The sequence below is a fragment of the Laetiporus sulphureus genome, assembly GCF_001632365.1.
Source record: "Laetiporus sulphureus 93-53 unplaced genomic scaffold LAESUscaffold_23, whole genome shotgun sequence".
Classification (NCBI taxonomy): domain Eukaryota; kingdom Fungi; phylum Basidiomycota; class Agaricomycetes; order Polyporales; family Laetiporaceae; genus Laetiporus; species Laetiporus sulphureus.
The window spans coordinates 211593-236183 of NW_024468532.1; the positions used below are offsets into that span (position 1 = coordinate 211593).

At 53.2% G+C, this 24591-nt stretch overlaps 10 protein-coding genes across 10 annotated transcripts; 6 read left to right on the forward strand and 4 right to left on the reverse strand.

The window, feature by feature from the left end:
• The first annotated feature begins 1305 nt into the window (after window positions 1-1305).
• LAESUDRAFT_205184 (uncharacterized protein) lies at window positions 1306-3040 on the forward strand. The gene is made up of 2 exons (XM_040901568.1): window positions 1306-1406; window positions 1457-3040. The coding sequence occupies exon 2, from the start codon at window positions 1794-1796 to the stop codon at window positions 2991-2993; it is 1200 nt and encodes a 399-aa protein (XP_040763641.1). The 5' UTR covers window positions 1306-1406; window positions 1457-1793; the 3' UTR covers window positions 2994-3040.
• LAESUDRAFT_205191 (uncharacterized protein) lies at window positions 3040-5827 on the reverse strand. Its single transcript, XM_040901569.1, has 3 exons — window positions 5776-5827; window positions 3663-5709; window positions 3040-3563 (listed from the first exon to the last, which is right to left on the reverse strand). Exons 2-3 carry the CDS (start codon window positions 5664-5666, stop codon window positions 3087-3089), a joined length of 2481 nt encoding a protein of 826 aa, XP_040763642.1. The 5' UTR covers window positions 5667-5709; window positions 5776-5827; the 3' UTR covers window positions 3040-3086.
• Window positions 5828-7683: 1856 nt separating this feature from the next.
• LAESUDRAFT_654835 (acetyl-CoA synthetase-like protein) lies at window positions 7684-9416 on the forward strand (the record flags this gene model as incomplete). The annotated part of the gene is made up of 3 exons (XM_040904516.1): window positions 7684-7910; window positions 7961-8389; window positions 8441-9416. 3 exons carry the CDS (start codon window positions 7684-7686, stop codon window positions 9414-9416), a joined length of 1632 nt encoding a protein of 543 aa, XP_040763643.1.
• Window positions 9417-9747: 331 nt separating this feature from the next.
• Window positions 9748-11459, forward strand: LAESUDRAFT_813148 (uncharacterized protein; the record flags this gene model as incomplete). Its single annotated transcript, XM_040914461.1, has 8 exons — window positions 9748-9971; window positions 10021-10055; window positions 10108-10209; window positions 10262-10325; window positions 10383-10560; window positions 10615-10693; window positions 10748-11108; window positions 11158-11459. Coding segments are annotated over exons 1-8 (1311 nt in total), but the record flags the coding sequence as incomplete, so codon positions are not given.
• Window positions 11460-11696: 237 nt separating this feature from the next.
• On the forward strand, window positions 11697-12797 carry LAESUDRAFT_701326 (uncharacterized protein). Its single transcript, XM_040906449.1, has 5 exons — window positions 11697-11826; window positions 11885-12007; window positions 12068-12170; window positions 12221-12575; window positions 12627-12797. Exons 1-5 carry the CDS (start codon window positions 11824-11826, stop codon window positions 12745-12747), a joined length of 705 nt encoding a protein of 234 aa, XP_040763645.1. The 5' UTR covers window positions 11697-11823; the 3' UTR covers window positions 12748-12797.
• Window positions 12798-12837: 40 nt separating this feature from the next.
• Window positions 12838-15916, reverse strand: LAESUDRAFT_680482 (uncharacterized protein). Its single transcript, XM_040905733.1, has 3 exons — window positions 15384-15916; window positions 15100-15333; window positions 12838-15050 (listed from the first exon to the last, which is right to left on the reverse strand). Exons 1-3 carry the CDS (start codon window positions 15651-15653, stop codon window positions 13095-13097), a joined length of 2460 nt encoding a protein of 819 aa, XP_040763646.1. The 5' UTR covers window positions 15654-15916; the 3' UTR covers window positions 12838-13094.
• Window positions 15917-16089: 173 nt separating this feature from the next.
• LAESUDRAFT_205252 (uncharacterized protein) lies at window positions 16090-17622 on the forward strand. The gene is made up of 3 exons (XM_040901570.1): window positions 16090-16257; window positions 16308-16332; window positions 16402-17622. Exons 1-3 carry the CDS (start codon window positions 16192-16194, stop codon window positions 17529-17531), a joined length of 1221 nt encoding a protein of 406 aa, XP_040763647.1. The 5' UTR covers window positions 16090-16191; the 3' UTR covers window positions 17532-17622.
• Window positions 17623-18226: 604 nt separating this feature from the next.
• Window positions 18227-20068, reverse strand: LAESUDRAFT_813151 (acetyl-CoA synthetase-like protein; the record flags this gene model as incomplete). The annotated part of the gene is made up of 3 exons (XM_040914462.1): window positions 18227-19304; window positions 19363-19785; window positions 19845-20068. The coding sequence occupies 3 exons, from the start codon at window positions 20066-20068 to the stop codon at window positions 18338-18340; spliced, it is 1614 nt and encodes a 537-aa protein (XP_040763648.1). The 3' UTR covers window positions 18227-18337.
• Window positions 20069-20171: 103 nt separating this feature from the next.
• On the forward strand, window positions 20172-21000 carry LAESUDRAFT_205482 (uncharacterized protein). The gene is made up of 3 exons (XM_040901571.1): window positions 20172-20660; window positions 20718-20794; window positions 20856-21000. Exons 1-3 carry the CDS (start codon window positions 20274-20276, stop codon window positions 20893-20895), a joined length of 504 nt encoding a protein of 167 aa, XP_040763649.1. The 5' UTR covers window positions 20172-20273; the 3' UTR covers window positions 20896-21000.
• A 1969-nt stretch (window positions 21001-22969) lies between these two features.
• LAESUDRAFT_654967 (uncharacterized protein) lies at window positions 22970-24511 on the reverse strand (the record flags this gene model as incomplete). Its single annotated transcript, XM_040904522.1, has 3 exons — window positions 22970-23936; window positions 23998-24311; window positions 24371-24511. The coding sequence occupies 3 exons, from the start codon at window positions 24509-24511 to the stop codon at window positions 22970-22972; spliced, it is 1422 nt and encodes a 473-aa protein (XP_040763650.1).
• Between the last annotated feature and the right edge of the window lie 80 nt (window positions 24512-24591).

The following is a 24591-nucleotide window of genomic DNA, read 5'->3' on the forward strand; positions in this document are numbered from 1 at the left end:
AAGAAATAACAAGGTGAAAGCGGCACACGATATTAATTCAACCGATTACCATGCGATAACTTTTCGCTTCAACGGCGCACCAACTGAATAGATACCGGCTGCAGTAACAGAACCAGGATAGGCACGATCAAGACACATGGCACCCTTCCACCAACGTGACCAATTAACGGCGGCTTCTATCCATCAAGAGGAAGTGGCCACCACCCTTAAGCCCCGCTAGCGTGTGTTACGGTGGACGCTACAATACAGCTACGCCAGCCGAAGTTCGGCAAGGCATGAGCCTAGGTCTTGATAATAGCGCGCCCATACAAAATCATGCAGTGACGTCTTAGCTCGAGCGCGATGAGACATGTCAAGGTTGCAACTCAAGTTGATCCCACTGTTGACAGCTCAATGTAGCACAAAGCTGGTTATCCGATGGTAAGGCACACCAAGGGCGGGATGATGGTGGCTGGCAACCTCCACGGCACGACGCCTGTGAGATATTTGTACAGCGCCTCTAGAGCTCGAGTTTTGAATTGGAATGGCAAGTCGTGGAATTGAATGGGGTACCGGACTACCGGGGCGTCTTCGGGCTTCTCTGCCTGGAAGCTGGAGGATCGGCCCAGATACTCGAGACGTAGTTGCTTGCAAAGTCCACGAAACGCAAGTCAAGGGGGAAGGCGTGCCCGAGCCGGATCCGGATGCTGAATTGATGCCAGAGGTGGAAGTAGAACAGCGCGTCGGGATGCACATCCGCTATGTTTGTATTGCACCCCAAAAGGCCCCAGCTGATAGCGCAGAAGTTCCAAGGCAAAAAGTGGGGTCTCTAACTGCGCCGCCCGGTTGTGGATTTCTGAAGTATATGGCATAGCAAGCACTCCTCGGTGAATCGAGGAGGATGGGATTGGCACGACCTCCTCGACGGAGCAAGTCACGCGACGGGCGCTGTGCCAAGATCGGCAACCCGGTGACTTCCGAGCCTGAGTAGATAAAAACGAGATCCTGTTATCTTATCAGACGAGCCTTCGTCGTTTCGGGGCCCTCCTCAGCTCTCCCACCTGTACATTCCAGTCCCAGCCTCGGTCGCGTCCTTCCACTGCTCTTCACACCGCGACGTGTTTCTCGGCTTGGATCGTGTGTATGCAACATGAGCGCAACCACCGTCTCGTCTTCGACGACCCTATGGGCCACAGGTAAACTATATTTAGGCCATGACTTCTGTCCCAGCAGCTGAATGCAAATCAGCATCCAAGGAGTGGGTTATCCCGGCTAAACCCAAGCCTGGGAGGAAGCCGAAGAAAGATTCCGCTCTAGCGACGCAGGAGCTGTCTGAGGTCAGTCTTGCATTGCCGTTGCGAGTCAAGAACCGTTCATCGATATTAGGTGGCGTAGACGGACAACAAGGGCCGGCGCGTGCAGAATAGGTGAGCAGCATCACTGCCTTTGAGCCATCTCGTACTCAGTTCGTATGTAGAGCCGCGCAGCGCGCATTTCGTGAGCGCAAGCAGTCCCAGCTTGCGGAGCTCCAGGCTCGCGTGCAACAGTACGAGCAAGGGGAGGTCGAGCGCAATGTCGCCCTGCAGAACATTGCGAAGCGGCTCAAGGAGGAGAATGAGAGGCTGCGAGCAGAGAACGCTCGGCTGAAGGAGAAGGTTGCTCAGCTCGAGGAGTGCTTGGCATCGCAGGAGGCTCCGAAGAAGAGGACGCGAGTGGACTCTGCTCCTCGTTCCCCAAGCCTCCCCCCGGCCCAGTTGTCTAGGAAGAAGAGCAAAATCTCCCCCGAACGTCAGAGCGGCACTTTCTCACAAGGCATGAATGGGCTGTACGACGCATCGTCCCCGTCGTCGTCTGGATCGTCCCCACGGTCCAATACTTCATCGCACACCAGCTTCTCTCCCCTTCCAAGCATCCCCTCACCTCAGGAAACATCGATGAACAACCCCCTATCTAACATGTTCGACTTCTCTGCGGACGCCAAAAGCGCGCTGTTCGACGGCGGGCCTCTGTCATGCGGGTTCTGCAATGCAACCTCCACCTGCGTCTGCAAGGACATCACGATGCAGCAGGTTTCGGAGCAATTATCCTTGTCTAATATATCAGCAGCAGCTGTTGATCACTCTGACATGCAACAGAGCAATGCTCTGCCTAACGATGCTCCGCCCTCTATCCTTGAAAATCTCCCGGAGTATCAAGCCCCGGTGCCCTTGCGCAGGCGAGCTCCCGCACAGGCGGCTCGCCCTATCTTCCCGATCTCCCCAGCTCCGATCGCTTCGAATAACGCTGCCGTTACTTGTTCTGGTGATCCGTCAAATTGTCTGGCTTGTGCCGACGATGCGTTCGGCAAGGCTTTCTGCGACGCCATCAGCAAGACTGTCGCCTCGACATCGTCATCGTGCGGGTATTGCCCTGACCCGTCGCAAGCTTCGAACGACGGCGCTGCTGTCAATGGCTGCTGCGGAAACCCCATCGCATGCGGAGGCATGGATTGTAGCCCGGCGACTGCGGACATGTCAGCACCAGCGTCCTTGGGAGGCAACGATGGTTCAATGATGATGACTGATGAACCGTCGACATCTGAAACGATCTCGTGCGACAATGCTTGGCGCCAGTTGAAGTCCCATCCCAACGTCGCGTTCGCGGATCTCAGTCTCCTCGCTGAGGTCGTCGCTCGCAGGTCGAAGTGCACCGGTCCTCGTGTCGAGATTCTCCCAGCGCCAGGATCTGTGACACCTGAACGCGCGCTCTCACCGCCCGCAGGCACTGTTTCGCATGCAAATACGAACCAGCACTCGCAGCATTCGTTCTCGGACCCTCGAGCAACTTACGACGAAAGTAGAGGAATGGGAGGAGCCCCTCGCTCACCACCACCTCAGCTAGTACCCCAGGAGGTACTCATTAGTTGCGGACGTCAGCGGGTACGGGAGGTGATGGCAGATGGGGTCCGTGATGCACTACGGATACTGGATGCAAAGTTCCCTGTTCCGGGTCGAATGAGTAACTTCCGTATGTAACGACGTTCCGAGTAAGCTATTACGTCTCATGAACTGAAAGCGGATCTACTGCCTGTACTCTTACTGTTCCCCCCATGGTTCTGAGTGAATCTCTCATTGCTGGACAACGTCCTTCGTTTGTATCGCTACATCATGTGTCGGCCTGGTTTTCTCGCGCCGTCTCCTGCCCCTTGGCAGAGACCACTGCCAACGTTGTATAATCCTCAGTACCTTCCAACGAAGCATCCGTTGTCGTTGCTTGGAATACCGTTCCCGGGTGCGAACACCGCTCTCGCTGAGAGAGGCCAGTTTCGACATGAGCTCTTCAAGCGACGCGTTCTGCAACTCATCTGAGAACGTGGCGACGGTTGGCCACAATTGCAGGAGTAAACGACGCGCGTGCCCACGAGCTTTGGCAGCGATGAATGCTTGCGCCAGCACGTGCAGCGCAACTACATCAGGCTGGAGGCCGGCAGCCACGATCCTGCGGAACATGCGCAGAGCCGGCGCCAGTTTGCGCAGGCGAGCATAGCCCCAGACAAGGATAGTGTACATGAGGACGCTTCTCCGGGTCCCCGATTCGATTGCAGACTGCATGACATCCGACGCACGATCCATATCGCCAGCGGCCGCATAGCCCTCCATTAATGCGGAAAAGTGATATTCGTTGGGATGGAGACCACGGCTAACCATTGCATTAAATGATTGCTTCGCCATCTCCATATCTGCCCTGATCAACGCATCTTGCCTGATCCTCAGCGCGAAGGCCGCCCTGTCACCCTTGACGCCACGGGATTGCAATGATTCGAGGAGCGGTCGTACCAGCGCCCTATATGACAATTTACGGGGGAATACAAACCCAGCCACAGGATCGTACGATTGAACGGCATCCGAGATGGTATTATCCGGTGCCTCGCGGTCCTCCATGGGCAGGGGACTGTTTTTGCCACGGGCTCCCAACCGAGACTGCTTCTTCTCCCAGCGGAGCAGAATGCGCATGATGGTATGAAGATGTCGCAGAGACACAGGCCGTTCCCGAGACTCTAGTCGTCTGAGCCACCTAATCAGTTCGCGTGGCCGTGCATGCTCTACCTTGTCCAAATATGACAGGAGAAGCTGAAGGGTATACTCGTCATACTGCACCCCAACGATTCGCATGATCCTCTGAATGATACGCATCCCTTGCAGCCCACGAGCCTTGAGAACGCCAGGAAGGATAGCGTTGAATACTTCTGTCGATGGGTTTATCTTCTCAGCAGCGTAGGCCGATTTTTGCTCTGGGTTGGCCAGGCCGACAAGACGAAGCAGTTCGCGCAGCCGTTCATGTTCGGGATGATTCCGACACATTTCAGCAATGGTCTGCATAGCAAGGTCCAGCCGTTCTGCTTTGACGTATGCCCGGACCAAGGCAGCAATCATGCTGCTATCCGGCCGTATATTCGTCACATCCATAAGCTGGAGGACATGAGCGATGCCAGAAAGGTCACCTTCCTTCGCCAAGTGGTTGATCATCATCGTCAAGGTGACGACATCGTACATAGGCTCCGATGTAGGACTCGTCGCTTCAGGTCTCCCAGTACGATCTGACCCTAACCGAGGCGTCTCTCCGCCTGCCTGGGTGGTATCGTCCCCATCGACAGGACGTAGTTTCACGTGTTGAGCACGCTGATTGCACATGTTTAGGTAACGATAAGCGGCGGGCAGGTCGCCTGCGTCTAACGACAGTTGAATTAAGCTGTTTAGAATGACGGTGGACGATGGAGCCGCAGCCTCGCGCAACACATCTAGGGCCTTTGCTTGCACAGCAGGATCCGGTCCCAGTGGGCGATACGATGAGACGATGATCGCATGCGTGGACGTGTCTACAGGGAAACCAGCCTTTTCCATGTCTGCCAAGTACTGCTTTGCACGAAACATATCTCGATTCCGCAGGTGAGCAGATATGAGGATATGGTATGTTCGTCGATTCGGTAGCAGTCCCTCCCGTTCGAATATCTCTATGATCTTGTCGAGAGATACGTATTCTTTTGTTTCCATCAACGCCCGAGCGTGCCAATTGAGCATGCGGACCGTAGTTCGACCTGTCTGCCGTTTGCCCATCGCAAAGACCGACGAAACTAGACGCCAGTGTTTCGAACTTGCCAGCTGATGGGCGACGCCTTCGTACGCGTTCTGTTTGAATTTGCATCCTAACCGGTAGGCCAATAAGAGGACGCCAATGGCCCGGCGCGGGTTGCGCGTATGCACCATAAGCTGCGCCAGTGCGGCAGCTTTGACACGGTCGGTGAGATGTTCCAGCAGTTCCTTCTTCGCACCCTCTTCGCGAACATTGTCCAACACGCGTGGGTCTGACCGAAGGCGGCGAAAGAGGTCGTCTATGATTAATGTGAATGGCGAGATGCCTTCCTCGGCATGCCTCGATCTCTTCCTCGGATGATGTCCTTGTAGACCCTTCAGATCCAGCTGCCGCCGACGTTCGACTTTTTCCAAGGGCTTTCCATCTCCTCCCGGGTCTTTTGGAGGACCATGCGAGGGTGGTGTCCCATCTCGATGAGTCAATGCTGGTTGCCATTGTGGAACTGCTGAATGATGGAGAAGATGGACAATTTGCAGCGGTGAAAACCGTGCGATGCAGGGCACCGAGAGATGACATGTTGCGGCTTGCCTTGATAGCTGAACAACTCTCAAGAGCATCGACAGCCGGCCTGACGTGAAGGCTGATGATGTGCCAACTCGCCTTGAGGAATGCGTTGGAATGGCGGAATCAACGCGTAGTAAAGTCTCATAAGTCCGTTTTGCTCACCTATGCACGGTGAATGGCGCTATGAGCCTGCTTTTCCAGTCCGTCTGAGCATGAAAATGCAGCAAATACCGTCGAGGGACGAACGGTGCTGGCGAGGAGGTGGCGATGATCTCGACTCGTGGTTTTCGCTCTGGGTTGCAAGTCTGGTCACTTCACCGGCGAAGCCCGATCGTGCGATCTCGATGCCTGTGAAACGCCTTGCAGCTCGCAGCGAGCTACGCTCGTTGCACGACATCCCAGTGTCTCAACAAATTGTTCACCAGCATCGAAACGAAGATAGCCGTGTCTCTGGCACCTCCGGCACTTGACTGTCTCGATTGAAGTGCTGGACTATGGCTCAACGCGCGACGACCGCTCTAAAATGAACAACCTCCCACCTTCCAGTTACCATCCGGACGACTCAGGTGGTGAGAAGAAAGTCCTAATCATACCTGCCTCTGTCTGTGAGAATAGCACAGGTGTGCGATGTGGCCTCGCCTTTCGGTCCATTCCAGATGACCAAGGCGAGCGCATGGTGCACGAAGGTATTACAATTACAATGCTACATGAACTCTCCAAGCCGCAGGTCCGGTCAAACAATCAATGGTAGCATATGTGCACCATCTGTAACATGATGCAGTGCGGTTCCGACCCGATAACGCGGCATGCTGAGTAAGGTCGGAATGAGCGAGGGCGGGCATCATTAATCTCAGTACCTGGGTCAGTCTCCAATATGAGTGGTGCGGCTAAGTGCCAGATTTCACAGCACCCGGTTGCAAGTACTACACAACAGCGGGATTGACAGGCACATATTCTCGGCTCTGCCACAAGGGTACGCATGTCCGCCACCGCAACGCAAACGCAAAAATTCTTGTATGTCCACCGGGTGGCCGAGTCTCAGGCACCTCAATGTTATACTTAGACTGGCCTCCCCGCGTGAGCCTACGAAGGTATGGCGACAGCTATGGAGGCTCTAAATGTGACTGTGACTGAGACTTGTTTCTGCTAGGTTGCGAGCCGGCGCCTCTGGTTATGATAGTTACCAAATCAAGCTAGCAAAGTCCCGTCCGCAGCGAAGGTCAGCGTATGGGACCTCGCTGACAGTAGCAACTCCCATCAAAAAACGATGTGCACTGCCTCTGCCAATCAGCAACTTTGACTCAATCGAAACTTGGGAGGCGGGTACTCGGCAGCTACGTTAGCTGATCATTTGGTCAGCTTGAGGAAATCGCTTTCGAAAACTCGCAGTTCGTCGGCCGAGGGACATCCTGCCAGCATTCTTCGACGTCCCAAAGGATAATATGCAGGGAGATTCGCCAATAGCTGATGACGTCTCTCAAACGGGTCACTGCCGACGCCGTTAGATCACCGCGAGGTTTGATCAATTGATGCGTAAAACAATGCAGTGTAAGTTGTTTCCGTGGCCTATTCAAATCATACCGTGTTTCTGACACCGATGCGTATGTGCCTTGGCGCTCTCACTGATTCGCTTAGCTCGTTCACAGCCTGTCATAAGTAAGCCAAACCTGGTGTTTGGGTCAGCCTTCCAACACCAGCAGGATGTGCCGAGCCAACCACAATTTCGAAACGTCTACCAGAAGTGAGTCATGGTCACTATGTTTGGGCGGATGAATATCTATGCTTCATTCTACCTGCCTGCACAGGTGTCAAGCTGTGTGTGGATGCGACCCGACACTATGGGAATGCCCGAGGACACAGTATGCTCTGCATCAACTGTCCCGACCCGACAGCGGCTCCGCAGAATCATTCGCCCGAAGTCTTTTGTGGTAACAGCCACGCCGCCCACCGGCGAACACACAACAAGGAGCTGGGACAAGATGACTCTTACTCATCATATCGGCATCACATCATATCTGCATCTCATAAAAACGGTCTAGCTGTCCAGTTGCATAGGCACACTCTCCTGTTATGCTCTCCTACCAAACGCATCTCACTATCCTCGAGCGGACCGCGAGACGGTGCCCCGACAACGTCGCCTTTCGTGTACCAGAAGTCGACGAGAGCAGCAGCGACATCCGTCACTGGCAATCTATAACATACAAGCAGTTCCTTCAAGATGTCGAACGATCTGCAAGGTATTGGTTGTGGAAGTTAACTGCCGACGATATCAGCGCTGGATCAGTAATTGGCTTGTGGTAAGTTGCATGAACGTATGCATGAAGTTGTATTGAGAAGTGCTATATAGGCTTGGAGGCACGACATACGTGGACGTCCTCCACATCTATGGCATTGCCCGGGCTGGCTTCATCCCGCAGCTCATATCGTTGCGATTACCCAACGCGGAAGTAATTCTCGAGTTGCTAAACCTTTCGAAAGGGAAAGCGATTGTTCATGATGCTTCCTTCACGTCGCCCCTTCGGCGGTGCCCGTTACCTGTATATGCAGCCGTTGACGTGCGAGAAGCGAGTCCAGTCGCTATCGACTTACCTCCTGTCGTCGAGGGATCTGACGCCGACGACATCATCATGTTATTCCACACTTCCGGCTCGACATCTGGCCGCCCGAAACTCGTGCCATGTACCTACGCATGGTGGTCTACTACGATCATGAAGGCAGGGCAGATCATGAGACCGAAAACGCGGAGTACGTCACGGCAAGACACAGCGGTGTGCATGTGCGTAGCCGCGTAATCTTGAGCCTGTCATTATATTGATGGTGGTTGCAGGGGAAGCCTGTGTCACATGGGTCAATCCTTCATGCTCGCCGGGGCATTGGAACACGGCTCCTGCACCGTCCTATATACAAAGCAGGCTTATTCCTCCGACGAGTTACTCGACATGATGCATCGCTGTGGACTCACACGCATGAACATATTTCCCACGTTCCTGAGTGTGCATCTGAAGAACTCGCGCCGGGATCCCAGACTGCTTGCAGGTTTGCAGGCACTGGACGAGATCCTAGTCACCGGCTTGCCGATGTCTCCGGAGGACCAACAATGGGTGCGTAGCAACGGCATCAACGTGTTAGACTGCTACGCGAGCACAGAGGTTGCCGTCATGATGCTGTCGACTGGACAGGCCATTAATGGCCGTCTTCCGCCCCTTCAACCGATTGAAGGTGCTTCATACGCTATGGTTGCGACAGCGCCTCAGCCGCCGCAGTCTGATAGCGGATATTACAATCTCCACGCACGGCTGCTGGAGCTGGTCGTCTTGGCGCACTCTCCCGACTGCCCACATCCTTCACTGCGCGACATCGACGGAAACTACCACACCGGAGATCTCTTTTTCGAACAGTCTCCCGGAAAGTACGTGTATTATGGACGGGACGATGACTGGATAAAGACGGAAGTTTCGTTGCGGTGTAACACCAAAGCCATCGAGGAGAACGTTTATACCACCTGTGGTGACCTTGTTTCCAACTGTGTGGTCGTCGGCACTGGGCGACCTTCTCCGGCTCTCATAGTGGAGTCGTTGACAGCCGATGTGGATGCCCAAAAGTTGAAGGCTATGATATACAGGAGGATTCGAGCGTTTCACGCGCGGCGGTACCTCCACGAGCGGATCGCGTCCGCAGATGCGATTTTGGTTGCTCCTGCGAACACTCTTCCGAGGACGGCTACTAAAGGCAACATTCGGAGACGGGCTGCTGAGGAAGACTTCAAGGCTGAGCTTGACCGCATATACTCACTAACGCGGTAACCTGACGTTCCCAAGCTCAAACATTACTCGTGTGCATACATACTTACTTGTTCTCGTGGGACGCTTCTGGCCACATTAATTGCTCTTGTACCGATAGTAATATTTCTATAATGCTCTCGCGCATTAGCTACCTTTTTCGACTGTCTTATTGTATCGATCGCTTGCTACACTTATGACTTATGGCAGCATTAGTTCACATGTTATATTATCGTCTCATGTCAGACTCGTACTTTCTCTCCAGTAAAATGGAAGCCGCATAACCAGTGACATTGGCCACAAGTTGACACGTGACCTGTCGTATGATATGCGCGTCAGGTTTGTCGCGTCTTGCGGGGCTCAACTGCCATCAAGGCACCATGTTGAATGTCTGAGAGCGACAGATCTCGTCCTTTCATTGAGATGGATACACTTCCCGCACCCTTAGGCCGCGAACGATCTCGAGGAAGGTCACGATCGCGTATGAGGGAGAGTGCTACTAGACAGGACTATGTCATCGGAATTTGCCTTCTTCTCATCGTCGTGGTGCTCTGGACATCGGGCAACTTTGTGACTCAGGTATGTCATGTATTGCTCGGTAGTTGGGCTGACTTACAGTGACGAATAGGGTCTGTTTGAAGACGGATATGAGAAACCGTTCCTGTACGATCCCCGCTTCCTATGGCCGGGATTGCTGTTGATGGGTTTTGCATAGTGTCACGTATCTCAATACTAGTGCATTTGCACTGTACCTTGTGCCATATGCCATCCGCATATCGCTCGAACGAAGACGCAGTAGGCTGCAGCGGGAGCGGAGGTATGCGCGCTTAATAAGAACACCCGCAGCTGTTGTTCAATCTAGAGAGCAGTTCGGGAGAAGAATCTGAGCCGTTGGTTGTTAACATGGATGCAAGAGAGACGATGCTGTCCTTGGTAAGTTAAATTGCCAATTCATTTATAGTTTTCTTGCCGAATCCAACTCATTTGTAGAACAATCAAGCATCCGGCGACATTCCTGCAGCGAAGGACCTATCTCCTCTGACAGTGCGAGAGACAGCGGAGTTGGCCGTGTTCTTCTGCTTACTATGGTTCATCGCGAATTGGTCCGTCAACGCATCACTTGATTACACCAGTGTCGCGAGCGCGACTGTCTTGTCCAGCATGAGTGGTGGGTATTGTCAATATCATCGCTCAGACTCACGTTCTGACAGCAGTCTGGCAGGTTTCTTCACACTGGGAATCGGTCGACTGTTCCGCGTCGAATCTCTTACTGTCCTCAAGTTCTGTACTGTCGTCACAAGGTGCAACCTAACAGTTCGGATCATAGTTGCATCAACTGAAAATGATGTCCGCAGCTTTGGGGGCGTGTTTTTAGTATCTTGGTCTGACTCATCGGAGGGCCGTAGTACTGGGCCGCCGGCTCCCTCAGCACCGATGGCGCCTTCACCGAGCAATCCCATCACAACGTTTGCGCTTGCACAGACGTTCGGTGATGTTCTGGCGTTATTATCCGCTCTGTTTTATGCACTTTACGTGATCCTCCTCAAAGTACGGATCAAATCTGAATCGCGTATCGACATGCAACTGTTCTTTGGATTTGTCGGCTTGTTCAATATCCTCATGTGCTGGCCCGTCGGCATCCTATTGCATTTTACCGGCGTTGAGCGGTTCGAGCTTCCATATACTAGCAGGACGGTGGTCGCTCTTCTCGTCAATGTCAGCACCTGCTTGTTGCATCATTTTCCGCTTTCTAACTGCTTATTAGATGGGCATAACGCTGTCAAGCGACTATATCTATGTCCTCGCTATGTTGAAGACGACGCCGCTGGTAGTGACAATTGGTTTGAGCTTGACCATGCCTCTGGCTGTCTTGGGAGATTTCCTCTTGGGGAAGCCTGCGAAGATGCAGGTGATCGTTGGCGCGGCCGTGGTGCTAATCAGCTTCGTACTAGTAGGATGGGAAGACTCGCACAATAACGAGGAAGAGGACCTGCTCATAGGAGGGCCGCTTCACCAGGAGCAAGAAGAGGGAGGCGTTCGACTAGAGGAGGAGCATATCCCAGACGAGTGAGTCACTCACTGTCTCCTGCTAGATGCTCCATAGTTCATATTGGTACAATATTGATTGCTTTTCGTAACATTTATGTATGCTGTTTGTTCATGCCTAGTTAGAGATGTCGATACCCGCGTTTGCATGTTTCCGGAGTGTATGTCTAAATCCAATAACCGCATTGTATGATCGAATTTGATCGAGTGCACGAGCGTTAAACAGAGCCAGCAGTGTAAAAAGTATTTCCGTCTCTTCTAGCGCCATCATACATCGACAAAAAGTCTCCTTGAACAGATTTCGTACTGCAATAGCCATCGGTCTCTTTTTGCGTAGAGAGTACACTAAAGACAAGCGAGAACACCGGGCGACGCATCGCTCGCAATGGTGAGTCTCCGGCAAGCGTGGTATATGTGCCATCAGTGTCCTGAAACTCGCAAGACAGCCCAAGGACAAGCGTCGACGCACTGCTCTGCACGAACAACCCATCCGTCTCTCAAAACGCCAGTTCGCAGTTCAAGATGATGCTGTTGAACATGTGGACGTCGGTGCACAAGCTGATGCATCTGTGTGTCCATCTGTGTCGCAAGACCGCAGAGTTTATTGAATGACTGTGTGGCGATCACAGGGCACAGAAATTCTGCAGTCCGTAGACTCAGAAGCCATGTCCCGCCCTCTATCAATGAAGAAAAAGGAAAAGCAGGCGTTGAGGCATGAACTATTTATGCAACGTTTGTTCGTCCTTGGGTCGTCGTATGCAGACTGACATAACATGTTCCAGGATTGGTGTCTGCTCCAGGATTGGAGTCTGCTCCAGGATTGGAGTCTGCTCCAGGATTGGAGTCTGCTCCAGGATTGGAGTCTGCTCCAGGATTGGAGTCGTCGCGAGCTCCCTACTCGAAATCTCGTGAGCGCCGACTCAGGCGAAAGGCGAGAGAGCAATTGGCCGAGGGCGTGGATGACCTCAAGGCTGTCATATTGGAAATGGACGACGACATACCCAGCTCGGTGGTAGAATCCGCTCGTCAATGTGCAACCGATGCGTCTACTGCTAATCAAAGGAGAAAAGCGCCAAATGGGTTGATTGGTGAAGGCAAAGGAGCTCCTCTCACCAAGGCAGAAAGAAAGCGCGCGCTGTAAGTAACATTAGCTGTACGACGCTATCAGTAGGACTCATCGCTCACCAGACAACTCGAGCGACAACGGATCCCCTTGATACTGTCGACACCAGAGTTCGCATCCAACCCCTTCCAGACTATCCGCATTCACGCGCAAAATACGCTTGTCAAGCATCAACCTCCAGAATGAGGAGCGTCACCATAGCATGCCTGCGGCCCTATTGACCGCGAATCCTCGGCATCGTAAACATCTTCCCGAGTAGTCTCGCAAGGATCAAACGAGGGAGACCGTTCAATTCATGCGCGTCGTCATATATATTTGTTCCTGGAATGCAAGGTGTATGTACATTAGTGGTATAACCATACGATAGCGTAGCGGCGTAACCGCAGCATAATAATCCATGACCAATGTCTATAGATTTGCCCAGAAGCGTCAAAAATATTGCGCGTCAACATGTGGAGGAGAGTGCAAGGATATAGATGGCATATGTTGCATATAGTCATTCAAGGCTGCTGTTTTCAGATGATCGCCGTGATTCAATCATCCCCGTCTTCTCCTCGACTCATACCAGCACTCCAGACGGTACTTGCGCTCTCACCGCTCTTCCTGCTACTCCGTCGATCCCCAGTGCGCCTTACTATCTCAGTGAAGCCTCCGCCTGCGCCCTTGGCGATCTCTGCACTCAACTGACGCTCATGCGCATCAAGTGCAGCGAGTGTGTTTGCGGCTTCAGCCTGTGCGAGTGCCTCCTGCGTGAGATTCGGAGTGTTCGCACCGCTAACGGAAGCGTGTGGACTTCCTCGTATGGAAGACGGCCCGGACGATGTGTCCGAAGGCGTCATCGAAGAATTGCGGCGGAAGAACGAGAAACGATACGATGCAGTCGGGGGCACAACCGGCGAGTTTCCCCCGTTCACGGGGCTGGCGGGCAGCGGTGAACGTCTGCCATTGCCATCGGTCGGATTCCCGGGGGCAGAGTAGCTCTTGTGGATGGCCGGCATCACAGGCTTCTCGATGCCCATGAGCTTCATCGTCGCATTCAGCCGCTCGCGCTCTTTCCTGTCTTCCTCGTCCTCGAATGTATCCAACTTGCGTGCGCTAGAGATTGATTGCGATGTACCTGCTCGCAAAGTCAACGGGCGCAGGCTAGGGGCAGGATCGACCTTCTTGTCACCGCCGCCGCCGAACATTGAAAAGCTCTTCCAATCAAACGACAACGACCGCCGCGAACGAGCAGGCGGAGAGGGAGCAGAGGAGCTATTCGGCGTGGGTGACAGGAAACCGTTAGAGCTCGAAGGTGACGAGGAGAAAGAGAAGATAGCGGATTGCGTTCTGCCTTTCTTCTGAGGTTGTGCTTTAGGAGGACTATGTGATTTTGGGATGTTGTCGAACGTGGTGAATGCGGAGGGCGTCTTCGGCAAGGGGGGACTATGCTTCTCGTAGTCCACTGCAAGGACGTGCTCGAAGCCCTCCTGGGAAATGATACGGTCAATGATCTTGGATGCATACAAAGAAAGCGCTTTGTTTGCATCCTTGAGACTCTTGACCTCGTTGCGGAGGGCATCGAGGTCAGTCCATGGCCCACTATCCTGAACAGCATCGGATGCAGAGGACATTTTCCGATCGGAGGTGGAGTGCTTCCTGTGCTTCTTAGTCTTGACGACCTGCGTCGGGCGATCCTCAATAGTGGCATGGCCCTCTAAGATATCCTTGTTCTCAGCACGTCCAAGTTCCGCTGCTAGGTCGAGCCCTGGGCCGGTGATCGGGAGGTTGGCAAGCGATTCCCCACGAAGGGTCAGAGAATGATTCGACTGCTTGCGACCATGTCTACGCGAATGTCGGTAAAGCTCATCTTCATTGCGGGACTCCTGTTCCCGATCTTGGGCAAGTTCAAATGCGGGATCGAGCTCGTGCTCCTCTGCTAGCTCGTCCACGGGATCGAGCACACTTCGGCCAGTATTCCGACTCTTCATGCTTTCGCTTTCTCCCGCCGTGTCACCATCCTCTTCGCCTTCGCTGAGACTGGTCTCGCTGGCGGAGGCACTTACTCCCATTCGGAGAACGTCGAATTGTCCATTCAATGTCTTCTCCCTGAGGAGAATGTTGTAAGACTCATTCTCCTCCTGGAGTTCATGATTGACGCGTTTCAGATCGACCAGTTGCGTCTGCAGTAATTGAAGAGTCGATTGAAGAGAGGAATACGAAGTCGAGAGAGTAGAAAGTTCGAGCTTCAGCCCAGTCATCTCGGCGGGTTCCTGTTCGGGGTCTGTGACGTCCTGCGTCTGCACCTGAACCTGTGATGCTGGAACCACAGCCTCCACATCCGCCTCAGACTCCATGAGCGAAGGCTCGGTAACGGATTCAACAACGGAAACCACAGACGGCGAGCTCAGTGCCGGTTGCTTGCGAGCTTGAGTCAAGGACTGTATGCGAGATTTAAGATGTTGCTCGTTATCATAGAAGGCCTGACGTTCGGCTTCAAAGGTCGCAGTCTTTGCTTCGATCAGTAAGTAATCTCATTCATGCGATCACAAATCATACCTGCTCATTATAACGCCGCTGCACGTCGCGTTTCTCTTTCTCAAGGTCACGCACTTGAGTTCTGAGCTTCTCGATCACTTCTATACGGGCCGCCATCTCTTCTTCCATGCGACTTTGATCTGCGTACAGCTCCGCGAGACGAGACTCCGCAGAGTGTAGGGCGGATGACAGGTTGGCATTCTCTGAGGTTAGGTTGCTGATGGTCTGTTCTTTCTCCTGCAGTTGCACGAGCAGCTACGAGCAACTATAAGCCAACAAGCAGTATTTCAAAGTTCAAGACAAACCTGCTCCTTCTTCTCAGTCTCTTCCTTTAGGGAGACTGCAAGTGTCTCGCGTGTTTCACTGGTAACCACAGGTGGTGGGTGTGCACCTCCCCTCAAAGATGCTCGACGAGCTGCTGGTGCACTCATTGACACCGATAGGCGTGGAGACACCGCAGACCGAGCTGTAGCACCTCTGGCAACAGAAGGCGGAGATGCTGACGGTTTGCTGGACCCGTGCGGGGACCGTCGCGAGGTCGCGGGAGGTGCTCTGACGGACGTAGCAGTAGCCATGGCGTGAAAGTCGTAACGGTGGTCGTCTATGGGTGGTATACGTGCACAAGGACGTGCTGGGTATGTTTCTGAACGCAGACGCGAGGGGCAACTGGCGGGGGGAGGTGGTCGCTACGGAAAGCCATCCGCTTGCAGTGCTAGCAGTCCATCACCCGTCAAGCGACCAGAGTCCCGAACTGGTATGCAAGCACGTGGCCGCTTTTTGGTGGCTGAGGCCACGGTCCACAAGTTGCCGGACGTTGTCTCCCTTCGAACACTGGCTACGTTTTGAGCATCGTCCGCTGTCTGTGAAAAGCATTACAAGCTGTCTTGGAGAAGCAAACTACCTGACGGTTTACCCGGTCTCAAAGTGAGCGCGTTCCGCCGGACGAAATGAATACTGAGCTTCACCAACGTTGGTAATTGCCTCAGACAATCTACTCCAGCGAGCTCACGGGAGTGACCAGATTAACTTCAAAGCAGTTGACTGGAATCTGCTGCGGACCACCACCAGCTGTGTCGTTTTCACCGCCAAGTTGTCGGGTCACTCGTATCGAAAATGTGTCCTATAGTCACAACGGCCGAAGCCATGCTCGGCGAAGTCCAAGCCGAGACCTTGCAGCAAGTTAGAATCCCCCTGCTTTGAAGTACCATGTATTGATTTAATCTGCTCAGTTACTCGTGACTGTCCAGACGGAGAGTGAGCAAACTAAATCCATGTCTCATACTCACAACAGAGACTGATCCTTCACCACGACGCACATTGAAGCATGTTCACCGTGCAAAACTCAACTCACAGGCCTGGACGCTGTACTGACTTCCCAAGGCGCCAACATGAAGCCTCAAGAAGTGCCCGTCAGACGTGGTGATGTGCTCGAGATTCAAGGGTCTACTGCAACCGGCAAGACTAGCCTACTCTATCATCTGCTCATCACTTGTATCCTACCCTCAGAGTACCAGTCCGCCAACATCGGAGGCTGGAACAAGGCCGCCATCTGCTTTGACACAGATGGAACATTTGACATCGAGAGATTTCATCGCCTTCTGATGCTCCGTCTATCCAGGTTAATAAAAAATGGCGGGGAACCCCCTGAGACGACGCTAGAGGCGCTTTTTCCCGCAATAGATGAGCTTGCGTCCCTTTGTCTAGAAAGGTTGCATGTTTTCCGACCAGCGTCTTCCTTTCAAATGGCGGCAACTCTACTCGATCTGCCGCGATATCATTGTGCACGCCCATCTCTCCAAGCCTTAGAAATAGGGCTGGTTACTGTAGACTCACTAAGCGCGTTCTACTGGGCAGACCGCTTTACCGTGGAACATTCGTGTAGCGCTGGCGAGCGCTCCGGTGGTACGGGGAGAGTAAACCCTCTCCGGCATGTCCTTTCAGCATTACAGGAGCTCCGCGCCTCGCGCGGTCCTGTGATAGTACTGACCAATTGGGGTCTCAATCCGTTGAAGAAGTCCGTGGTCAGCGGAGAGGAAGAGGAGACGTCTCCCTTCTTCAAGCAACACCTCCAGTCCTTTCCCTCTCCCTTCCATAACTCTTCCAGTGACCCCGCCGACACTCCTCTCCGTGGTGCAAGCAATGCGTCTCCGCATTCAGTCCACAGAGCGTCATCGCCCTTGCCTGGACATCCTGATACACTTATGCGTGACCTGGTGGATGTAACCTCTGGATCACTACCCCTTACCCACCACATCACGTTGCGGATGGCTCCTATGGATCCCCTCCCGTCGTCTGCTACAGGCAAAGTTAACGCAGGGGACGCTTCTCGAAGTTCGCCTGTGCAAAAATGTCAATATGAGGGTATTGTCAGGACGCCAGTAAATGCAAGCGTAGGGAGATTCAATTTCGTCATCACTGAACAAGATGTCCGCGACGACCTTATGCTAGTATGAGCTCATTTATGTGCGTTATTCTATCCTGTTTTTTTGCCAATGTGTTCGTAAATGATACCTTTTGTACGCCCTATCATTGAGAATTGAATTGTCATATGGTCACGCGCTGACCGGGCATCTATGTTCATGGCTGCGCTTCAACCTCGACGTGTATACATTTCATATGTATCTTGATTGTCCAGATGTTTCTGCCGTGTTCGGCGCCCTCTTATCTCAAAAAGAGCTGTCTTCCCAAAGCAGGTTCCAGACGCTTCCTGAATACTCCAGAAATCAAGCGGTTTATGGTGCAGACTCGTAACGGTAAGCAACCAGCGGCGTCGTACCTTGCGCGCTCTCACATCTCGTCGGGCCAGTACAGCATATTCTGAAATCGATCAAAGTTGCGATCATGCGATGCTGTGCCAGTACCCTGAATGATACGATCTGATCTCACTTTGAATTTGACAGATGCGACAAGTTTAATCAATTTCACTGTTTGTTAACCACATTGATGGTGTATGGGCAGGTGAGCTATGTGCGCCGTAGATGATCTATGTTCCTATGCTCTCGTCTCATTGCTCTTTACGCCACGTCTGCAGTGGCGTACGCCAGGTGTTTCACGGCATTTATACATTGAAATAATTTAAGACAGTGACAGGACCCAATTGTGCAAGTACAACTCGTTACTCTATAGTAAGGTTACAGAACTGCTAACCGCGGAAAATGTCAGGTCCATGCGATGGCGCGATTTGCCGCATTAGTGTGAGGCAAGTGAGTATTAATGAGCCAAAAGTAACCAAGAACAGCGACGTATCCTACGACAGCGTCTATTGGGACTTGTATATGCGATCCAATTGAACCTTGAAGGTCTCCTCGACCGCACGTCTCCTGATGTTTCCTTTGGTTGCAGTCCTCGGCAAACTTCCCTTGGAGACGACTACAATGAAGTGCGTGGAGACGATCCGTTCGTGGATGTATCGTCTAGAGTGAAAGTGCCGCGTGCGCCGAATGATGTCTTTCTTCAGCTTCTCCCCATCGACCAGCCCTTTGGGTTCGACGAAGAGTGCAGGTGAAGGTCGCCCATTGCCTACAACGACACATTCGGAGACTAGATCCCCACATGAGGAGCGTACATTGTCCTCGATCGCCTTCGTATCACATCGAAGCGAATTCTCGCTCTTGATCCAGTCATCATCCCGGCCGCGGAATAGGTAACATCCAGGCGCGGCCTCTATGAATAGGTCACCCGTGTGGAAGTGCCCATCAGCCTGGCGGAGAGAGGGATCTGGGCAGTCTCCCGAATCCGAAAGTATCACAAGCTCAAGAAGCTGAGCGTTGGAATTGCGATAAGTGTCGTCTACGCGTTCAGCAGCCGGGGTCACGAGATCAAAGCGATACTGCGTCCCTTCGATGGGCCGGAGGAAATGGGAGTCGCTACCGCGTCCACCGATGGAGCGCAGCATGGCCCCACATTCCGTGTTCCCGAAGAGGTTTCTGAGCAGCAGCCCATTCTGGCGAGCCCAGATCTCCTCTCCCTGAGGCAGGGGAAGACCTGCGTAGAGGACCTCGTCGAGGCGCTGCAGGGATGCGAGAAGGCGCGAATCCTCCTGCGAGTTACGAAGATGTGTTGCGAGGAATGTCGCAAACTGTGTGAGGCGGTTGAGGCCGCACTGTCGGATGATGTCAAGGAGTTCGTCGGAGGAGAATGCGATTGTTGTAGGTTGGACGACACAGGTGCCGTGCTGAAGACCACCGATCAAGGTGAGTGTCTGTCCGATATGACACATGCTACCCCTGGTTGATTGAAATAACTCAGTTCGATTGTTAGAGTGTGAATGCATTAATCACTTACATCCACGTTATCACATCCTGGCGGTCGGAACGGCAAGGCTCGCTGATATGGCCGGCCTTCGCAATAATGGCATCAAGCCATTTATAGGAACACCGCACGAGCTTGGGAGACCCCGACGTGGATCCTGAAGTATGGAAGATCATGGCGGTGTCCTCTCCGCTCGATGGCCTGCTAAGTGCAGGCAATGGGCCAGACAATGCCGGTAGACGGTGCAGGTCGATAGCGGCCTGCGATGGCGTAGGGCAGCTCGTCACTACGGACTCAAATGACGGGTCGAAAATGAGCGCTTTCGCGTCTGCTCGCTGCATGAGCTCATAAATGACGTCCGGATTGGGAAGGCGCAACGAGAACAGCTGCGGGATGTAGTTTGCCCTCGCAACTCCGAAAATATGGAGAACATCCATGTATGTCATACCGCCTAGCCTGTACGCGAATGTCGGACTCAGTTGCATGGACTCCATTGACAGAATTCTAATGCTCACCAGAGTCCGACGACAGAGCGTTGGTGTACGCCGCGGCTTTGCAGAACATTCCCCCAGTAGCGAGCACTCAGTTCCACGTCGGTCAGGAATTGTCTGTACGATATCTTGTTCCAGCGCCGTCCGGTCCCGTTTGTATGGGTGAAGTCCGGGATCTCGAATACCGTAGCCTCTGAATAGAGCGATGCACTCCATTGAAGAATCGTGAGGTGCGTTCTGAATGACATCGCGTGTGACCACAAGCTGAAGGGAGATGAGAGGAATTTAATGATGACTCGGACTCTCCCTCAGAGTCGCTTTATAGTTGAGTGGCAGAAACAAGTGATGACTACGGGTCTCCCTGGCAATCACAGCACCGCTGTATCTGCCATGCGATCAATGGCTATTCACTGCAATACTTGACGCTGCAAAAAAGGCTGCGGCAATACGCACATGTCTGCCAACGGAGCCGCTCCCGCCGATGTGACATGTCATGCCTGTGTCCCAGTCCCGTCTCGACCCATAGCTTTATTCCCATGTTTTCAAGCTTTGAAGTTTATTCCTGGAATCCCAGACGAGCCCTGGTCGCACCAACCGGGAGATGTGGCGAACCGAACAGCGCGGGAGAGCTACACAGCTTGCAGAACTGTTCTCTCTACCCTTGCACGGCGGCCTTCAGCCGCTAACCATTTGTGTTTGCAAAGAGAACCACTGCCTAGGCTCACAGCTCATTGCGACCAAGTGCTCGCAGACTGCATTGACCAGTGCAGCGACGTGACTCATGGGCAGTCATTCAACGTCACATCAAGGAGGCGGGACAAACAACTGCTAAATGCATCAGTAAGTTGGAGTTTCGATCAATGATACAATGATACCAGTAAGATCCTCATCATCAAGGCGACACACTTCGGCTTCAATGCGCACGACGACGCAGATAAAGAGATGATGGACGATTTTGCGGACCGCGAAGATCAGTGAGAATCTGCGATTGAGGTCAAGGCACCACCTAGAGACCATTGACGCGGGTTACCTCAGTGCAGCAAAAGTGGACGCTATTGACTCACCTTTGATCTGAATAGCCAATTGGCAGAATGAAGACTTCGAATGATGGAGGCTGCCTGCCGGTGCCACCGTGCCGTCGCACTTGAGGCGAAAAATCGATCTCAATGACTCAATCCCACAATGACTGAGGCAAGGGCGGTCCCGTAGAACCCAGTTATGTATAGCATTAGCTTCATGAGCACCGAGGCCGCGCAACTGCCTTGATCCACCGAGCAAGCCCGGTTATGGCTGTACAATACTCACATATGATACAGCGTAGAGGTTTAGCAGGTCTATCAGCACTGGCAGTACAATCACTGACAGTACACGCCGCGCAAGAGACGCCATGTCGATGTGGACGGTGCGCCCACGCCTGTCATCATTGCTAGCGTGATGATATCTATCCAGCAGAACGGCGTTACCCTGTTCCGTTGTGGCGGACAAGCTCTATAGCGAACCACTCACTTGTGAAAACACCAAAATACGCTCGTGCGCATGATATGTCGCGCAGCGAACGCGGAAAGCGATCCGTCGATATCTGCGCTCTGACTGTTGCGCCTGCGAGTGCGACATCTGTCTGGCATTCATTCTGTTCTGGGTCTGCGCATGCGCGCAAACTCTCGCTGAGACACGTCACGAGAAAATTGTAGCACAGCCTTTATGCGACAGTAGGGCACCCAACCTGAATCAGCACTGCCACTGTTGATACAGTGAGCGTCAATCACTTGCCAACTTTTGCCTGGAGTCCTGGACCAGATTGTCCCCCCTTACCTTCTTCCCTGCCGCATCGTTCCGCCCGTGTTCCCGATAATGATATGCTTCTTAGACGCATATGTGTTCCGATTCCCGCTACCGCTGCACCGATTCTACGGAACCGTTCATGCTAGTGGTCGGGCATGTTTCAATGCCTACCTGTGTCGAGGAAGTGGTCCTGCGGAGTGACCTGAACGGAAGTGAATGCCAAAGGTCGGCGTGCAGTGACAGGGAGTCATAAAATTTTCACGTCTCATGGAACAATTGATGAACGTAACGCACGAATGGTCGCACTCTACCCGCGATAGATCAGGAAACGCGGGAAGTGCACCGCTGGGCTTGCGGGCGCCTGTCCGGAGAGACGCGTCCGCATCCGTCACGTGATCGTGTCGCGGTCTCACTGTGGCGACGCAGGTCTCAGATTCTCCAAGTCAACCGTACCCGATTCTCTAGGTGCCTACGCAGTCGACTGTGCCGTTGGATAGCTGTAGAATTTATGGAACCAGATACCTGACCAAGGGGTCTGTACCATGCTGTATCGGGGCGTAGTATCTCCGGATCCAAAGCGACTTCAAGTTGGGCGGACTGCGAGGCGACGACTGCTAGTAGTATGAAGATGATCTACAAGGAGGTCGATTTTGAGTCCAGTTAACACGATACTTGGCTCTGCACTGGGCTGTAGTCAGACAAGGCAGCGATGCAGAAGGCAGGAATCTAACATCTAGCAATATTGGCGCAACACATATCCGCTCAATGTAAGTAACCACCGCCTCTCTCAGGCTGCCCTCCTAGCAACCTCTTAACAGCTAATGATGCTGCGAAACGCAGGAACTGTCGAACTGTCCTATGTCTGTGCACATTTTCCCATCATCATCGAGGGTGACAGCTATTCACGGAGGAAAGACACCCGCTTCCAGCATTGCAATCACCGTATGAACCTGTTCAAAGGAACAAATCTCCATAGCGATGCGGCGAGGGTAACATTCTTGGGACGCACAAATCCCGGATCCGTGCAGATGAGACGTGGCCTGAGTCCGTTTCAGATTGGCTTGCAAGCACCTCCCGCTGATCATGAGCAGGTGAGACGAAGACGCACTTCGCAGTGCTCGTACAACTATGCTCCGTGACCCGCAGACATTGATCACTCCATATCCGATATCGGGGAGAATATGCGTACTCATCGGAAAGCATGTCGATGGACTGGTATACACGGGTGCAAAAGCAATGAACACATGAGTCGTCGTCAAAAAGGATATAATTTATGAGAATTCAGCGCATCATGTCCCAAGGCCAATATACGTCCGCCACTAACCCAAGAGAGGAATTAAAACCGTACAACTTCAGCTACAAGATTGCTAGTCTGCTTTGGACACTGGTGTTATGAGCCGCTCAGCCATGAGTCGTCCGGTGTCGTGATCGATCTCGCCAGCCACAGCGATCGCCGGGGACTTCTCGATGTCGCTCCCTGATACTTGACTGCTAGCTGGAAACTGGCCCTCGGATGCATCTCCTTCATCGCGCGGTCGCCGAAGGTCTCGAAGGAAGGCCTGCAGGTGCCGTACGGCCTCGGCATGCTCCACGAGGAGCTCCCCAGTGGACGAGGACTGCTCCTTGCTGAATGGACCAAAGAGGCCATCAGCGAGGTCGCTGACCGTTTTCACAGTAATCTCGGTGAGATGTTGGTACAGCGCTTGCTCGCCACGTTCCGCTCTAAGCCTGAGAAAATCCTCCAGCGCAGAACACATGTCCAGCACGTCGTCTTCGTGGCATTGCACGGAGAGCTGCTCTATTGGCGAACCCGAGAGTGTCGTCAAGGTATCGACGACGTTCTCGACTGGGAAAAGCGGGGTAAGGTGGACCTTCCGGAGGCGCTTCAGAGGAGGTTCCTTGTGCTTCGCATACTCGAAGGTTTGCGGGGAAAGCGCAGTGTTGAGGGCAAACTCGTCCACTGTATGCCCGACATTGCCCATGATGCGCTCTGTGCAGATGCGATTGAAATCGATGGATTCATGATAGCAGCTCCCGAGGTCAAGAACCTCCAAGGAGCATGCTACGGGGGTGCAGGTCCATTGTGGGTCTCCGAGATGAGTATCTCGGATGCGCAGCTTCTTAAGGGTGGGCAGGCGGAGCAGCGACGGAAGACGCAGCTCGGAGTCAAGCAGCGCGTGAGGGGGTATATCCTCATCTCCCGCAACAAGCGGAATGAAAGGATACACACCGATGAGTTCGGGTGCGTGGATAGCGGATCGAGTAATGCGGTCGAGAGATAGTTGGGTAAGCTTCGGAATCGAAGCTGCTATCGCGACAACCAACCGTTCACTCCTAGATGGTCGGAGGATGCTGTAAGCCAAAGATCAGAACAGAGAGGATAGGATTGGCTCACAAAGGGTTCAAACTTTCATCTCCGCAGTGATTTATGGACAGCTTCGTCAGAGAGCCCAGCTTGGTGAAACAGGGGATGATGCTCTTGGACAGGGACCCGTGTAGAGACAATGTCAAGTCTTCTACTTGAGGACAGTGAGAAACCAGCTCGAGAACCGCATCTGTTACAGTGCGACGATTGGCAGATGGAGCATCCGCCGCATGATGAGCGCTGGGCTTGGTGCAGATTGACAGATGCTGGATGTACTGGTTGTGGCTGATGGGTACGGTGGACAGATACGTCCGCAGGCTCTCGTAGTCGGGAATTTTCACATGCTATGATGTGCGAATTGATCAACATCCAACGGAGATCACCCCGGTACTCCGCTGCTCACCTTGAACATGGTTGAAACACATAGAGAGTATGCCTCTCTGTTCACTGTGGCAAGGACCTTGACATCTTGGAAATCAAGGAGATCGACAACGGACAACTTCATCTCCGCAGGTAGAGCGAGCCATAGTTGTGCGGCTGCCATGGTAGATGTTGAGTCAGAGTGGGTGGCGAGGGTGACTGGTGAACTGGGTTATGAGGGATGCTGCGATGCATACGACAACG

Excerpts from the sequence above, each read along its gene's own strand:
- LAESUDRAFT_205184 (XM_040901568.1), top strand. The coding sequence starts at position 1,794 with ATGAATGGGCTGTACGACGCATCGTCCCCGTCGTCGTCTGGATCGTCC.
- LAESUDRAFT_205191 (XM_040901569.1), bottom strand. The coding sequence starts at position 5,666 with ATGCTCTTGAGAGTTGTTCAGCTATCAAGGCAAGCCGCAACATGTCAT. Across the intron at positions 3,564-3,662 it reads AGCAATCATTTAATGCAATG|TCTGCAATCGAATCGGGGAC; the intron begins GTTAGCCGTGGT and ends GATGTCATGCAG.
- LAESUDRAFT_701326 (XM_040906449.1), top strand. Across the intron at positions 12,171-12,220 it reads GCATGAACTATTTATGCAAC|GATTGGTGTCTGCTCCAGGA; the intron begins GTTTGTTCGTCC and ends AACATGTTCCAG. Across the intron at positions 12,576-12,626 it reads GCAGAAAGAAAGCGCGCGCT|ACAACTCGAGCGACAACGGA; the intron begins GTAAGTAACATT and ends ATCGCTCACCAG.
- LAESUDRAFT_680482 (XM_040905733.1), bottom strand. The coding sequence starts at position 15,653 with ATGGCTACTGCTACGTCCGTCAGAGCACCTCCCGCGACCTCGCGACGG. Across the intron at positions 15,334-15,383 it reads AGACTGAGAAGAAGGAGCAG|CTGCTCGTGCAACTGCAGGA; the intron begins GTTTGTCTTGAA and ends AGTTGCTCGTAG. Across the intron at positions 15,051-15,099 it reads AGCGGCGTTATAATGAGCAG|ACTGCGACCTTTGAAGCCGA; the intron begins GTATGATTTGTG and ends ATCGAAGCAAAG.
- LAESUDRAFT_205252 (XM_040901570.1), top strand. The coding sequence starts at position 16,192 with ATGTGTCCTATAGTCACAACGGCCGAAGCCATGCTCGGCGAAGTCCAA. Across the intron at positions 16,258-16,307 it reads AAGCCGAGACCTTGCAGCAA|TTACTCGTGACTGTCCAGAC; the intron begins GTTAGAATCCCC and ends TAATCTGCTCAG. Across the intron at positions 16,333-16,401 it reads CGTGACTGTCCAGACGGAGA|CATGTTCACCGTGCAAAACT; the intron begins GTGAGCAAACTA and ends CGCACATTGAAG.
- LAESUDRAFT_205482 (XM_040901571.1), top strand. The coding sequence starts at position 20,274 with ATGTCTGCCAACGGAGCCGCTCCCGCCGATGTGACATGTCATGCCTGT. Across the intron at positions 20,661-20,717 it reads AACAACTGCTAAATGCATCA|GCGACACACTTCGGCTTCAA; the intron begins GTAAGTTGGAGT and ends CTCATCATCAAG. Across the intron at positions 20,795-20,855 it reads TTTGCGGACCGCGAAGATCA|TGCAGCAAAAGTGGACGCTA; the intron begins GTGAGAATCTGC and ends GGGTTACCTCAG.